This window comes from Orcinus orca, chromosome X (assembly GCF_937001465.1).
Source record: "Orcinus orca chromosome X, mOrcOrc1.1, whole genome shotgun sequence".
NCBI classification, from domain to species: Eukaryota; Metazoa; Chordata; class Mammalia; order Artiodactyla; family Delphinidae; genus Orcinus; species Orcinus orca.
In genome coordinates, this window is record NC_064580.1 from 90,764,830 (window position 1) to 90,781,771 (window position 16,942).

Sequence of the window (16,942 nt, forward strand, 5' to 3'; positions counted from 1 at the left end):
TGCACAACAGGTCTTGCCCCGTCCCTGGGTCTCTGTTATCCTGTCTATAAAAATGATTACAATTCTAGTTTTCTCCAGCTTGGTCAAAATCTGTTCGTGGAATCAACAGCTTGTGTTTTGTCCTCATTCAGTTGAAACTAAGAAGGATTTGGAGGAAATTATTTTAAAAGACAATTTTTCTTTTCTCTTGTGTTTCTGGAGCTGGGATGGCAGGGAAGGAACGTTTATTTTCCAAACGGTGGTGGGGAGAGTAATGGTGGGTAGGGTCAAGGGCAGCTAGGAGTGAGAGGTGGGGTTGGGGCAGAGTTGGAAGGACTGGGAGATGGCATCTAGGTTTTAGACCCTGACTGCCTCGCCAGGGCTACTACCTTCCTGGCTTCTGACACTTGTGCTGCCCCATCCCACACCAAATAGATCCAAGGGTCAGTTGGAGGCCTGCAGGACCTCTTTTTATTTCCACCCCCAAACCACATTTCCAGATGTCTCTGCAGCAAAGTGAAATTCCACACAGGCAAGCCTTAGGGGGGAAAAAAAAGAAAAAAATGAGACAATTGGCAGTGAAAAGCAGAAAGAAGATGGAGGCCTTAGAGAAGGGAGTATCCCTGAGGAGGTGGGGACAAGGGGAGGAGAAGGGGAGGAGGAGAGGAGGAGGAAAGCGGGCCTGTCCCTTTAAGGGGGTTGGCTGTCAATCAGAAAGCCCTTTTCATTGCAGGAGAAGAGGACAAAGATACTCAGAGAGAAAAAGTAAAGGACCGAAGAAGGAGACTGGAGAGACCAAGATCCTTCCAGCTGAACAAAGTCAGCCGCAAAGCAGACTAGCCAGCAGGCTACAATTGGAATCAGAGTCCCAAAGACATGGGTGAGTTTCAAAAACTTTAGCATGGAAGATTCAAGCCAAAGCACAGGAATTTGCAAGAACTTTGCGGTTCGGGGTTTCTAATGGTTGAAATGAGTTGTGTTTTGGCACCTGTTTTCTTTTTAATTCCTTAGCACGCAATTAAATTAACTCCTTTGCTGTACTGAGAATGATGCTTTATTGTCAAAGAACTCCAGCAGCACGTGGAGAGTCCCACAGGTCCTTGGAGAGAGTGCCCGGCGGGCTGGATGTGGTCATGTGTCCTCCTACCCCCTCACTTCCCTCTACCTTCTCTTTTCCCCTGGTTCCCAGGCCCCCGTAATGGCCCAGTCAGCTGACATCCCTGGTTTTGTTGGAGGAAACTAATGTTGGCTGGCCCTCAGCTGTTCAAAATAATTGCTTGCTTGATACAAAATTTGGACCCTGCTGGGCATCAGAAGGAAACTGGGAGAGATGGGCTCAGGCTTGGCCATGGCTGAGGAGGACAATCTCAGGTTCAGGAAATGAAAATAAAGTCCTCAATGGCTTTACCATAGGGAACGGATATGGGTAAGGGTGTGTGTGTGTGTGTGTGTGCGTGCGTGCATGCACATGTATGGGTGACCATATGTAGCAAATATTAAAGACTTAGCCTTCCTGAGGCCATGGCTCAGACTCTAAATCCTTGCTATGACAAGGAGGTTGATGGGACCTTAGGGCTCTTACTGACTTGGTTGAGTACTGAGGGCTTCTCTGCAGAGAAGCTTTGAGGTCTGAGGTCTGGTCTCTGGTGGTGTCTACTCAGAGCAAGGTGTGCAGAGCACAAGGGTCTTTGTCCACACAGGATGCCACAGAAACATGTAGACATTTCTCGCATTTGGCAAAACAAGAGCAGCAGCTTGAATACGTCCTAAATGAAATAAGAATCAATTGTCCTGAGTATTCACCATCAAATGTAATACTCAGAAGGCTCCAACAACATCCACGGAGATAAGTTTTCAATTATACCAAGCTGGTGTCAGACTTTAGGTTGTTTCATCCTGAAACACTGAGAGAGCTTTTTGAAGCGTGTATTCAGGCAGGATAATTAAGAGGGCAGAGAACTTGTCTAGAAGTTAACACAACCAGGTTTGAATCCCAGATCTGCCACTTATGAACTTCGTGACATTGGGTAGGTTGCTGTGAATGATCACTTCATCATCTGGAAAATGGGGATAACAATAACTGCTTTGTCTACTTTCAGGGTTATAAAAATCAAATAATAATGATGTGGGCGTCCTTTGAAAATGGGCGAGCTCTAGAACAACTGTAAATAATAATAATACCAATTATTATACAATAATGCATGTACAGGCTGACTCTTCTTTACGAAGTGTTTGGGCTTTCTTTGTATGTACTCTGTGCACTTGGGTAAGAATCATTTGTCCAATTGAGTGTGGCCAGGTGAGAAGTGAATGTTGGAGGAACTCAATTCCTGCCCTAGGTAACATCAAGAACCCTACCTAATGTTAAGGCAGCTGATTGGGTAGCTTGTGAATTAAAAAAAGGAGAGGGAGTAAAGAAGGATGCTGAATATTACTTCCTTAGAGGATGAAAGCCCTGAGGAAAAGGCAGGAACAAATAAGGTGACCATAGGGATAGTTTCCTGTTATGGAGGCTGGATGATTTCCTTCAGGGGAGATTACCATAGTGAGGGCACAGTAGAGGTTGTGTATTGGATCCCAGATCCTGAGGGTGGGCCATACTTGGGCCAGGTGCACATGATGGAGTAGCCATTGAGTTCTCAGTTATTCAATGACAAAGTATCTCAAGTACTTTGTAAATAATAGACCATCTCCAGCAAGGTACTGAACTGCTACTACTTCTGACATGGAGTGTTTGCTGTTTAACTATTATAGTAGACAAATTATATCGTGGAATCTGGGATTGGAAGGAATTTAAGAAGCTGCCTGAGCTTATTCTCAATGCAGGATTCCCTTCTACAACAGCCAATTAAACATTCCTACAGCTTCTTCTTAATCACCCCCAGGAACAGGGAGCTCACTACCTCAACCATACAGAATCCAGTAGGATTGGAAGTGAAGAGGAACAGGGAATTCAGTAGTGTCCACACAAAAGGTTTACGGGGGAAATGATAATTCATTAAAACTTGTCCTGACTTGGGAGAGGGATGTTCCAAATGAGTCTTTGGGATAACAATGGAACCGGAAAAGAGCCAAAGAGCAGTAGCTGATTATTCTCTGCTTAGTAACATAATGCCATTACTGAACAGCAAAACATTGGCTCCTGCAAAGCCTGATGTCTGAGAACAGTGGCTGTTACCCCGGTAACCAGACTATGATGCTTCCCTCCAAAGGTGGCTGTTTGCCGAGCAGAGTAGTTTTGGCTGGCTCAGAGTAAGTGAATGTAGCCTAGGCAAAAAGTGTGGAGGCAGAGCAGGGGTCCAGTTTTTTACAAAATGCCTGAAGACTATCTGAATCCCATCACGATGGCAAGAATGCTGCAAGAATGCCAGGAGCTAAAAAGAAAGCAGATTCAAACCAGCACATTCACTTACCTTTCCTAGAGACACTGACCAAAATGATCATAGGTAGCCTTCCCCACCCCACTCCTCACCTTGACCCTGCAGAGCCCTGCAGAGCCAGAGGCGCTCTTGGAGAGCCAGGCAGATTGAAAGGTCTGCTCTGCTTCGAGGACCTTTTGCTCTGGCTCTGTGCTAGGAAATCCAACAATTTACTCAATAGCCTGCCAACTAGAACTATGCTCTCAAATCTCTCTGAGTAGTAACAAGGCCCAAGAAACCCCTGGGAAATGGGTGGGAGGGGAAATATAGTCTCCAAACCTATGAAGGCAGAACCCGGTCTGGCCAGCCAACCCCCAGCCAGTGGAATCTTTTTCCCTTGTTACCTTTTTGTGTATTAACTTAAAACCTTGAAAACCATCCCCAGGATTCCTGGTGCTGAAAGAAATCAACAGTAGAAATGCCCTCCTTGCCCACAGAACTTCAGGTCCAGAGAACATCAAGTCAGGGCAGTGACCTGATCAGGAAGGGTCACAGCAGCCATGGGAAGTGAACAGAGTAGCTTTCCCTTCCTTTCCCACTGTCAGGGCCTGCCCAGTGTCAAACTCACAGCAAAAGCTCAGCAAGTACTGATTGATTAATTCCTCCTTGGTTATTTTAAAATGGTCCTAAAGGTGATCGTTCAGTTCTGCACTGGCCTCTCAGCTTTCTGCCAGACAGGGCTCTGGAAAGGAGTCAGTGACATTCCGAGGAAGAGAACAAGGTTCCCTAGATCAGCTTCACACTGCAACCAAGGGGAGAGGAGGAAATGGTGGGAGACTAACCTAAGGAATAAGGTATGAAAACTGTTGTCTCTCAGCTTAGTGCCAGGTACTTCTCTTTAACCTTTCCAGAAGTGGGCAAGGCGAAGACAATGTGTCAGAGATAGAGTGTAACAATCCAGCCTCTACCCCAGTCTCCCAATGTTTGGGTATAAATTGGCATACATGTGTGCACATGTGTATCCATGCATGCGTGCCTGTATGTGTGTGTTTGGGGAGGAGTAGGGAACATAGGAAACAAGGTGGTCCAGATGCTGTTGCCATGGCAATAATAATACCTGTTCAAAGAGGAGCCTGAGATTCCTTTTATGTTTAACTCTGCATGACTTGACTATCTAGCAAGCTTGGATTCCCATGCCTCAGGGGCTACAGAGCCCCTTTCCAGCGCTTGAATGTGGTATAAGTGCTGATTTCATGTAGGAAAGACAAGATTATAGGCAGGGCTTTGTCTGGTCAGGATAAGGCCAGAAGCAAAAGTCTTTGTCTCTGGCACCTCCTGTTGATTGTTCTTTTACTCCTAGAACCCACCCACTCATCCCCATCCATCCCCAGTACCAGTCACGGCTGCTCTAGCATCTTGGTCCTGTCAACTGTGATAGGTCCTGATCAAGGGAGCCTCTGTTCATGGGGTGAGGTTAAGGGGTGGGTTCTGGGAGGAGGGTAAGACTTTAGCTCAGATTAGAGACTTAGGGAGATGGGGCCAGTTTTTCACTCAATGAGCCTGCCTGTTGTTTAGCTCTATTGTATAGGGTTCTTCTATCTCTCCCTTTGTCAGCTGGATTCAAGGGACAGGCTGGGAATTGTGCAAGGCACAATTGGTCTCTTTCTACCGTCCCTTTCCATGAAAGCCCTTCCTTTCCTCCCTTTGATGGGTTCCCAGATTCACACTAAATTTCCATCATGGAGCTTGTCCTTGAGGCGTTCCCAGGGCATGGGAAAGGAGGGAGGGCTTGGGAGCTTTTGGCTCCTGCTTAAAGAGACAGCATCAGGATCAATCCAGTCCCTTGGATAGACGAATCTGGATGAGTCACAGTAGTCCCGTTGATCCTTTTCAGACTCCTGTGAAGAGCATTAATGAGAAGGGCTTGAAGTTCTATCACAGATTGATCAGACTAGTTTGGGGAGTTCGCAGATATATCTAGCCAGCACTGAATATCTCCCCTTTGCTTACATTTTGCCCACAGGACTTGGTTATACACATTTTAACACTAGATTATAGGCAGCTTTGGTTTTTGATTCACAGACATGTTTGTTTTCCCCAATAAGACTGAAAGGTCTTTGAAGAAAGGGACTGGGCCTTATAATTCCCTTTTGTTTCCCATAGTGTCTAGGTTACTGCTAATACGCTTAATAATTGTACTGAATGCAATGAACAGAAATGAAAGGAAAACACCGGGGAAGGTTATTATTTTTCTTTATCACCTCTCAACAAAATCAGGTGGTTTAATCCAATTCTGTTGCATTGGGTAATATTATTGCTATATAGTTCTTTTATGCCAACTCCACCATGTTGCAGTCTATACTTAGCCTGGAAATGTGAGAATGTCCTTGCAAGAGCCAAGGAACTTCTTCAGAATCCCTCACAGCCTTCCTGAATCAAACTGATATCTTTTCAACCGTGAAGTCTTCTGAAATGGAGACCCTCTGGCTTTAGGTTCACACATTCTCAAATCAAAGGGAACCCAATGGACCTTCCTCAGAATGTTCTGATTGTCAACTACTTTGATGACACAATTTCTTGCATGTTCTAAGTTTTTCCCAGTTGGAATCCAAAATTTGATTTTTTGCTTGGACTGACTGACTGAGATCCCTCACTTCTGCTGAACTTAAATGCCCCCAGAACAAACATTTCATTTCAATGTGAAGAGGTGGACACCTGATGCTTATGCTGATATTTTTGAACTGTTTATAGCTGAAGAGTGATAGATTTATCCAGGGCCATTTATTTCCAACTCCATGTTAGAGACTCATTAAAGCCTATGTCCTTTTGTACCTTGCTTCGAGTGGCAGTGGAGCAGAAAAGGGGGTGCTAAGTTATTTGAGCGCTAAGAAAATGGAGGAAAAGTGGATGCAAGAAGAAAGAATATCAGTTGATGATTCAGAGTTGCTCCCATGGCTTAGCCCTTTATCACCCAGTAAGAACACTATATGTGATACTCTCTGGTTATTTGGATGATGCTTGAGGGATCAGATAGACTAAAGTGGCTTTTTCCCTCATCTTTACAACCCTGGAGGGGGCATCAGCTAAAACTTAGAGAGGAATTCTCTGTTTGGTTAGCAAGAGTTCAAGTTTCTCCATCCCTGCTCACACCTGCACCACCATTTTAGCCCTTTCCAGGGTGAGAAAGCTGGGGTGAGTGAGTGGGCACAAGACGGTCACTTGCTACGGACGATGACTCTCCTTACTCTGGGCTAAACAAACAGTTCTTCCATTGTTCCCTGGGTCTGATCCCCTCCCCACCCCCAGGCCTGCAGGCCCCTGCAGAATACCAATGAGGCTCCTGAGATCTCAGGGAAAAACAAGGCTTCTTTGTCCAGGGGAGCTATGGAGGGCTCTGTCCAAGCCTTGACCCTGTGCTGGGGAGAGAGGGAACAGTGGGGTCACTGACCTTCCCTTCCCCCACCCCCAGGCTTCAGAGACCTTCTTTACTAGAAGATTCTAAGAGTTTGGGGGTGGAGAAGAGTTGGATAGGCCGAGAAGGAAAATGGCAGCACTGTTTATTTCCAAGCTCCTTTTCTTGACTTACAGGATGCATCTAGTATCTTAACCTGTTGAGAAAGAGGAAGATCAGTTTCTGAATGTTTCCTGAGGACAATGAGCAATTTAAACTGCTATGGTTTTCTCTCTGGTATATACATGTGTTTATGTGAACATTTGCATTCATGCATGTGCCCCCACCCTGGCACGTGTGTGCGCACGCGCACACCCCCCGTGGGCCAGCTCTAATGAAGCACTGCTTCCCACAGAGGCCAAGTTTTTTGACAGCAGTGCTTCAGTTCTTAGAAAAGGGAGGAAATTCAGTTCTGCTGCAAATGTTAGCTACTTATTTTGCTTGGCTTGGGCTTCTGAGTCTTGTCTCTGGTGTGACATACAAGAATCTTTGAGGAAGTGGCTCTTTGAGTACCAAGGAAGGGCTGTCATTTTAGGGGACAGTGGGTAAGAGGACTCACTCATTCTGTGGCTCTGAGAACAGAGATAAGTAAATGTCTCTGCCTCAACTTTCTCACGATAGAGATAATTTGGTCCTTCAAAATCTGTTCACATGGATGCAGTTCAGCCAGGCAAATCACCAGATGGTCAAGCACTCAGGTCTAAAAAGAAACTGTACTATTATTAAGAGGTTCAGGCAAAGGACTCCCCCGGTCCCTGGTACCCTGGAATAGACAAGCGAGCTTTGGATAAAATCCAAACCTAAAAATTAATACAATTTATTTGATTTGTGTAAGGAGTTCCAACATGCTTTTCCAAAATAGCAGCTTCTCAGCACATTTGCTGATTATTTGTGTGTACGTGTGTGTGTGTACACATATTTTATATACACACATATTTTATATATGTGTATACTACATATATACACAAAAATACAAAAATAATTCATATGCCATATCTATATGATATGTGGATAGATAAAATCAGTGTATATATAACATTTTTATACATATTTTATATATGTGTATACTACATATATACACAAAAATACAAAAATAATTCATATGCCATATCTATATGATATGTGGATAGATAAAATCAGTGTATATATAACATTTTTCTGAAGAGTTTAACACTTTCATTTCTTCCATCTTTTGGGGATCTGGCTGAGAGGCCAGAGGGAGCCATCCTTTTCCCATCTAGTCAGTCATCTACTGGATATTTTTTAAGTTTCACTCCATGTGACATCTTAGAGCTCAGGGCTAGTATTTAGGGGCACCGCTGCTCTCAGAGCCTGTGACTTGCGTGCCTTTCCTGCTTCTCAGCAACACTGGCTTGAGGCCTGAGGTACCAGGTCTGGGGAATCTCAGGGACTCTTAGCACTTTAAGACACCTGTGTTCCCAGGCCCTGGTGTGTTTTGCCATTCCAGAAAGACGTTTCATGCTTTGTTGACTTTGTATAAAGTCTCTTTGTAGCTGTTTTGACAGAACTCCAGGGTAGGACCGAGGGTGGGGACATTGGCCAAACTGTAGTATTGGGGGACAAATCAGCCATGCAAAGTGTCCAAAAATCATTCAGCCTGCATTGTTTATTACTGAGAATAATAGTAATCCTCCCATTACCATTTCCCATCCTCTGCCAGTTCCCTCCTTTCCTTTGGACTGCTCTCCACACATCCAGACTAAGAAGAATCAAGCATTCCATGCAGCAAATACACACAACTTTCAGGAATACCCAGGAACATGGAATTTCCAAAGTTTCTCCACCCGGAATGCTGTTTAAGGCTCAAATGTTGTCTGACAATATCAATATCTCTGGCCTACACTCACCCCTTCCTGGAATTCTAAGGGCATTTACTCTTTATAACCATTTACTTGGCTGCCTGGAATTGTTAGTTGAAAATATTAGGTCTACCTAGCTCATTCTCCTCAGTAGACAAACAAGTCCCCTGTGGCAGAGTCTATGTCTTTACGCCTTCACACTCCACATAATACCTAGCACAATGCTGGGTACATAGTAAGTACTCCATAAGAGTTGATAAATGATGAAAACAAATCAGAATGAGAAGAAAGGAGGGAATGATTGCATCATCTCTCTAGCCGGCTACCTGAATACCGATTGTTCAAAAACCCACTTACATTCTGGGGATTAAAGGTAAGGATTTATCTTCAAGAATGGAACAAAGTATAGTTTGGGGGGGTCAATCTCACATTCTAAAAGTCTAAGGTTCTGGACTCTCCTGCTTTTGGACTCTGGGGTGACACCTCCCCCCCACCCCCTACCATCCGTGCATGTGAGCACAGGGCCTGGCTGGGCTGGTGGAGAGTGATGAGTGATGAGCTATGTATTGCCCATCCCTGACTGTTTACCCTCTTTTGTCCTCAGGCTTGTTAGAGTGCTGTGCGAGATGTCTCGTAGGGGCCCCCTTTGCTTCCCTGGTGGCCACTGGATTGTGTTTCTTTGGGGTGGCACTGTTCTGTGGCTGTGGACATGAAGCACTCACTGGCACAGAAAAGCTAATTGAGACCTATTTCTCCAAAAACTACCAGGACTATGAATATCTCATCAATGTGTAAGTACCTACTGTCCCCCACGAACCCTGTCTATCTTTGAGATACAGAACTCATCAGTACCTTAGTGACTAGTAGGGGATTGGTGTGGGGACAGACAGGATTCCTGGATCTTCCTTCTGTGTGCAGGTTCTACCTGTGCCACATCTGAAGCCCTAAATGAAGGGAGAGTGCCACATTCAGAGGGGGAGTTCTGCCTGCCTGCCAGCCCACTCCTAACCACACCCACCCCACCCTTGCTTTGTCCCACATGTTTTAATTTCTGCTAAGTAGGGTTAACATGGACAGAGTTGGAGCCTCTGAAGTGGTCCATATAAAGAACTCGGGGGAGGCACGACTAGACAGGGTGGGGCTGCTTCTCTTGGTTTACCACACCACTTGAGTCCGCTCAGGCACAGTACTAAGCCTCTCCTGTTCCTAGGGCAAGTTAGACTCCTCTTCTTTCATCCCTCTTCCTTCTTGCCTAGCTCCTCTCTACTCTCTCCTCTGAGGGAGCATCTCTGAAGGGTCAGGTCAAGGAGAGTAGTGCCCCGGTTCTTCAGGTTACAGGGTAAACCAGGTGTTGGGAGGAGCATCTTCTTTTACTTCAATGAAGATAAGGTAGAAGCACAGAGGAAGAACCTAGTGATCCCTCTAAAGAATCCCTAGCCTTGTTTAGGTGCCCACTCAAGGGTCCAACTAACTTATGCAGCAAGGGAACTGGGTCCTCAATTCATTAGATTTTCTGGCTTTTTGTCTGTCTGTTAATGTAGGATCCATGCTTTCCAGTATGTCATCTATGGAACTGCCTCTTTCTTCTTCCTTTATGGGGCCCTCCTGCTGGCTGAGGGCTTCTACACCACCGGCGCAGTCAGGCAGATCTTTGGCGACTACAAGACCACCATCTGCGGCAAGGGCCTGAGTGCAACGGTAACAGGGGGCCAGAAGGGGAGGGGTTCCAGAGGCCAACATCAAGCTCATTCTTTGGAGCGGGTGTGTCATTGTTTGGGAAAATGGCTAGGACATCCCGACAAGGTGATCATCCTCAGGATTTTGTGGCAATAACAGGGGGTGGGGGACAACTGGGCGTGAGTCTGTGGCCACACCCCCACCCAAGGCTGGGTCCTCTTTAGGGGCCTGGCTTTTGAGTGAGGACGTGATGGCTGCAGCCAAATGAGAAGGTCAGGAAGAACGTGGTGCCCAGCTGGCTTAGCCTCACTTTTTAAAAGTTCCCTAGAAAATTTCATCTCAAAAGGAAAAGCATGAGTTTCGTGGGATGCTTTGTTCAATCAGACCATTTCTAAGCCATCTGTTGGTACCCCTTTACTCCCCTCCTAGCTGGGACCACAACAAGAGTAGATCTGACTGCCCAAGAGTTTAAAATGCTACTCGTGGGATTGAGATGTAGGTAGGTACCTGATCTGAGAGGGAGGGTGGATCATAGAAATTAAGTAATTGACTCCAAGATGGAATCCATAATATTCTGGGATCCTACATTGTTGGAGGCCCCAGAGGGGGCTAGTGTAGATCTGCATATTTAATACTTTATCTTTGTTAGAGGGCTATCCATGCTTCCAGTGAGGTATACATTGGTTTCCAGCCTCTAGAGTTAAAGATCCTTTGGGGGATGAACATCTGTGGGTTGTGGTGATGTCTTTTGTGGCTAGCAGTTGGCTTAGAAAGGTTTTGGGATCGGAAATTTAAATCTCTTATTGGCTTTGTTCAATAACTAGGGATCCAAAGTCCTTTGACAAAGAACATTTTCTAAGCTCAGCCTAAGGCATTTAAATGGCACGACTTTCTTTCAAGATCTCTTTTGATTTCTTCACACCTTATCTGCCCAAACAATCTCCTGAAGCCTCTCTAACCCAGGGGTCCTCCTCACTCCAACCCCCACCCATTCCCCCCACCCTCTGTCATATTTGGGGCCAGTTCTCTAGTAGATACTGCCAATGACATTTGGTAGAGGTGCCCTGCTTACTAATTTCATTTGGTGGAAATCCCTGGAACCTGGTTTCATGTCTGGTACATGCCATTCCAGGATCTCCTTGTTTATATTTCAATGTCTGCAGGCTGATGTTGATTTCTAACCACCCCATGTCAATTGTTTTAGTTTGTGGGCATCACCTATGCCCTGACCATTGTGTGGCTCCTGGTGTTTGCCTGCTCTGCTGTGCCTGTGTACATTTACTTCAACACTTGGACCACTTGCCAGTCTATTGCCACCCCCAGCAAGACCTCTGCCAGTATAGGCAGTCTCTGTGCTGATGCCAGAATGTATGGTGAGTTAAGGTGGCTTGGCTCCCCTACCCCCTATCGAAGCACTATATATTTGGTTCTTAGGGTAAGGAAGGTGGTAATTATGGGGAAAAATAAAAATATGGATGCTTGGATCTAGTTTGTTAATCCTTCTCATTGAAACTGGAGAGGTTTCTTCCCTGAGAAGGGAACTTCTTGGAGGTGGTGGGAGTTTTCTTGGCTCTTTGCACTGCTCTACCCCAGTTGACTGCTGTCCCCAACCCAGAAGCAGCACATTTCAATAACAAACAAAAAAATTTGCAACTGTTTTTTTGGGTAAATCTTTAGAAAAGAAGATCCTGATTGTCAGTAGGACCCAACTTTTCAGCCAGGATGATTAAAGATGGAAGAAGTGCTCCATATAGCCCCATAACTCTGTGAAGCTTACCTTGGTTGATATTTGTGTCTTATGTAGGTGTTCTCCCATGGAATGCCTTCCCTGGCAAGGTGTGTGGCTCCAACCTTCTGTCCATCTGCAAAACAGCTGAGGTGAGTGGGGCATTGGGTTATTTTACAGTGGAATGGCTAGTAACATAAAATTTCTACCCAGCTTTGATTTTAAGGACCACAATTTCTTTTTGCTGGATTTTGAGTTAGCAAATTGCCTTCTATAAAATATTGCCTGAGCCAATGAGCATACATGGTAAAATATCTATTTTCCTTAAAGCTGCAGAGAAAGCCTTCCATTCTAAGACTTCCTCCCTTAAAAGAGAAATTTTTAGCTCTAGGTAAAGGTAGAGCTTAATGGCAAAATCCCCCAAGTGAAAATTTTCATTCTTTTACTTAAAAACCTTATCAAGAGAATGGGTTGTGCCCAGACATATGTAGGTTTTATAAAACACATTTAGTTTGGAACTTCTCAATCTCATTTAAAAAGAAAGTACATTTGAAAAAGGAAACACTGTATTGAGAATGGATATTATACACAAAGGAGGCAGGGGAATAAAAGTAAATCCTGAGGAAGAAGGCAGTAAACTATTTCTTTGAAAGCAAAATGTTTTGGGATTCTGGGCACAACCCAGGGGAATCAGTTGATTATTTGGGAAGACCATACTATTTTATGAGTATTCTGTGTTCTGGGTGCTGTGGGGTCAGGTGCCATGGTGTACATTGAAGAATGGGAGGCCTACACTCACGGATGTAACAACTTAGTTAGAGATGCCAAATTAACACACAGAAAGATATCGACACATTCAGAAAGTTGCACTCATGATCTGCAGCAGAGCCTATTTCAGCTGTTGCAAGACCCAGTTCTCCCTTTTGCATTTTCTTACAGTTCCAAATGACCTTCCACCTGTTTATTGCTGCATTTGTGGGGGCCGCAGCAACACTGGTTTCCCTGGTGAGTTGTCTTTTAATGATCTTGGAAAATAAGTGGTCCTGGGATAGCTTGGGTACAGCTCTGCTGAAAGGTAAAAAGAGGTAGATTCCTTCTAACCTTGAAGTGCTGGAGAAAAGCTGCTGGGCAGAGACAGCAGAGTGTAGAGACTGTGGCCTTCTACTTTGGGTTGGCAAGGCAGAAAATTTTCAGAAATGAGATAAGAACAAGCAAAGTGGTGTGAGGAAGAGGAAAGAGATTCGTGGTCAAGAATAATAAGATAGAGCATTTACAGAGCATGTAACATTGCCAGGTGCTTTGCAGTCAGAAATTATAGTTAATTCTCAACACATTCCGATCAGATCAGTGACAAGAACACTGAAACCTTACTAAACATGATTCTTGGTAGCCTGGAATTCTATATACTGTAAATAGGAATCATCTTGGATGCTCTCCAAGGGATTTAGTTACTCTCCTGAAAATACTGGAAGGACCTCTTAACATTATTAGAATTGTTATTATGGATGGTGTTTCGGCTCAGTGTCAATGTAGTGCATTCATTGTTCAGATTAAGAACCCGGGGTACTGAAGGGTGAAGCAATTTATCTCCAGTCACTGAATAAGTGGTGATCAACCAAGGATCAGCTTGCAGCACTCCTGGCCCCCACCGCTGAGGCTTTTCTACGGAGTCGAGTTGTTCCTCATCTTGTGAAATAAATGGATGCATTAAGCAGGGGAAGGCTGTGCTGCACGGTGTGGCTATGCGTCTACAGCAAGCACCCTATGAATCCAGGTCGCTCAGACACGTAAGATATGATGGCAGAGCCCAGTTAGTGTTCACTTTCCTGAGGAAAACTCAGTGCTGGGCTGAGCAGAGGTGTGGAAAAATTCCTTGTCGAGTTGATTCTCTGGGCCTGGGCCATTGGAAGGAAATGTCTCAGAGAGGACTTCTAGTGAAGTTTACAGGGCAAAAGCCTGGATGTGCTGCTTTTTGCAGAACAGGAGGTTTTTTCTTTATTTAACTATGATTTTATTTCTACCCTTCCTCGTTCCCAAAAGGAGTGGAGGAGGGAGCCTTTTCTACTCTCACTCATATTCTCTCTTCTCTTACCTACAGCTCACCTTCATGATTGCTGCCACTTACAACTTTGCCGTCCTGAAACTCATGGGCCGAGGCACCAAGTTCTGATATCCTGTAGAAATTTTCCTTTCTCTAATAGCGAGGCTCTAACCACACAGCCTACAATGCTGCGTCTCCCATGTTAACTCTTTGCCTTTGCCACTGACTGGCCCTCTTCTTACTTGACGAGTGTAACAAGAAAGGAGAGTCTCGTGGTGATTAATGTCTCTCCGTGGACTCTCCCCTCTTACGTACCTCTTTTAGTCATTTTGCTTCATAGCTGGTTCCTGCTAGAAATGGGAAATGCTTAAGATGGTGACTCCCCAACTGCAAGTCACAAAGAAATGGAGGCTCAATTCAATTTTCAAGCATCTCCTGAGGACCAGGAAGTGCTTTCTTCTCAAAGGGCACTTCCACTGATGGAAACAAAGTGGAAAGAAAGATGCTCAGGTAGAGAAAAGGGATGTACCTGGCCCCCTTGCCATTTTGGGGGCCAAATATATCCTCGTTGGTGTACAAAACCGAGAACTCATTCCTGTCTCCCTATTACCATGGAAGATAGAAGAAAAAAAGAATGCCAGCAAAACAATAAGAGCATTTGCCCAAATCTACCTATTGCAGCTGGGAGAAGGGGGTCAAAGCAAGGATCTTTCACCCATAGAAAGAGAGCACTGACCCCGATGGCAATGGACTATTTAAGCCCTAACTCAGCCAACCTTACTTATAGCATAAGGGAGCGTAGTGTCTGTGGAGACAAAGGGGGCACCTGGCCTTATACCTCGTTAGAGAAGAGAAACAAGGTGTTGTCAGCATTTTCTCACTCCCTTCTCCTTGATAACAGCTACCATGACAACCCTGTGGTTTCCAAGGAGCTGAGGATAGAGAGAAACTAGCTCATACGAAAAAAGACTGGTCTAAGGAGCAGCAGTTGCTAGAGGCTAACGGTGTAAACTGAGCCAGCCCTCTGGTAGACACAGGATAGATAACTCTTTGGATAGCATGTCTTCTTTCTGTTAATTAGTTGTGTACTTAGGCCTCTGTCATATCTTCACAATGGTGCTCTTTTCATGGGGTATTATCCATTCAGTCATAGCAGGTGATTTGAAGATCTTGATTTGTTTCAGAATGATGCACATTTCACATTTTTCAGTTTGTCTATCGCTTGTTTGGGGTTGTACCAGAAAGGTCTGGAGAATGATTCTTTGGTTATGATTCTTTAACAAATGAAAATTGGACATTAAAAAACGCAAATGATGTGTAAAATTGGCTAGTTATTGCATCTCTTGGGATTTTAGACCAATTATTCCGTCCTTTGCAGAAACAGATTTGGTGAATTTGAACCTCAGTTTGAATAACCTATTTGATCATTCTTTCTAGCTGGCGGGAGATGATTTGATTTAGCAATGTTACCTTGGTGTATTAAAGAGTTAGGTTTAACATACAGGTTATTCTCTCCTGGTGCAGATCATATAACTGAATGCACCAGCCATCAGCTATTCAGTTGGTAAGCTTCCATGGAAAAGGAAAAGTGGAAAGAGTTTGAAATTCGAATAGCTCCCAGGTTTCAGTCTTCCCTTTCTGTGTTTGGGTTTTAACTTTGGGTTAAAAAATAAAAAGTTGATTTGTCTTTATTAAGGGAAAGATTTTATGGGTATGGCTGTATGTGGCTCTGTTGCTGTAAAGAGTCGTTTTGTTTTCTCCCCCAAAGTGGTTTCAACAACGTTTAAGGAGATGTAAGGTTTACAAAAAGACACTTGATATTTGCTTTCAGAACAGTATACAAGACAAGCTTCCAGGCTGCATAGAGGGAGCAGATGGAAAAGGTTCTGTAAGAAACCAATCAAGATCAAGGAAAGTGAAGTAATCCATACCTTGTGTTTTGTTTTGATTTAATAACATAACAAATAACCAACCCTTCCCTGAAAACCTCCCATGCATACATACACACATATACACACATGAAGAGAGTTAATCAACTGAAAGTGTTTCCTTCATTTCTGATATAGAATTCCATTTTTAACACACATAAAGGATAAACTTTTAGAAACTTATCTTACAAAATGTATTTTATAAAATTAAAGAAAATAAAATTAAGAATGTTCTCAAACACTGTGGCTTTTGATTGAATTGTTCTATTTAACCCTACAATAGCAACTCAAAATAATTGTACTTTTATTGTGCTTTGTTTAAGGAGCTTATTTATTTTTCAGGTCATACAAGTCATTCCCACAACAATTTTCTGAAATAAAGAGTAGATAAATCACTTCTATTTTTATAGCTGGAGGCACTAAGAAATAGAGGCAAATAAAGTACCCAAAGGAATCCAATAATCCAATAAATACGTATCTGAGCTTGGACTAGAACTCAACTCAGGTCTTGCTACCAACTCATTGCATTTTAAGGTTTCTTTTCTCTTAGAAGTTGGGTTTCAAAGTATTGTTCTACTAATTCAGAGTCAAGTATGGTTTCTTCTTTAATATGACAATGGTGCCCCAGCCCTGGTGTGTATAGGATTCAGTTATTGTTAACTTTTCTTGGAATTGTTGTCTATTCCAAAAATAACACTTAGTGCTTCATACATGAATAATGCTTAGTTTTATCTGGAAAGTACTGGTTGAAAGGTTTAATGTAGGGGCAGAGCAGATATGGTAAGGGCAATGTGAATTTAAACAGTCTGTGGCGGGGCAGTGTTAAGATAAATTAGTGACACCTGCTACTCTAATGGCCAGCCCAGTAGCCCACTTGGGACACAGCATTAAATCCCTGTCACAACCCTAGGCTAGAATTTGACACTGTCAGACAGTAGGCACTCTAATGACCAGCCTAAAG

At 44.0% G+C, this 16,942-nt stretch overlaps 1 protein-coding gene across 2 annotated transcripts; it reads left to right on the forward strand.

Moving 5' to 3' along the window:
- Positions 1 to 694: 694 nt before the first annotated feature.
- PLP1 (proteolipid protein 1) lies at positions 695 to 16,220 on the forward strand. 2 transcript variants are annotated; one of them, XM_004286455.4, is made up of 7 exons: positions 695 to 859; positions 9,214 to 9,400; positions 10,151 to 10,412; positions 11,491 to 11,659; positions 12,091 to 12,164; positions 12,952 to 13,017; positions 14,111 to 16,220. In XM_004286455.4, exons 1-7 carry the CDS (start codon positions 856 to 858, stop codon positions 14,180 to 14,182), a joined length of 834 nt encoding a protein of 277 aa, XP_004286503.1. In that variant the 5' UTR covers positions 695 to 855; the 3' UTR covers positions 14,183 to 16,220. The 2 variants fall into 2 exon arrangements, with proteins under 2 accessions (XP_004286503.1, XP_004286504.1); XM_004286456.4 differs by having other exon boundaries at positions 10,151 to 10,307.
- The last annotated feature ends 722 nt before the right edge of the window (positions 16,221 to 16,942 follow it).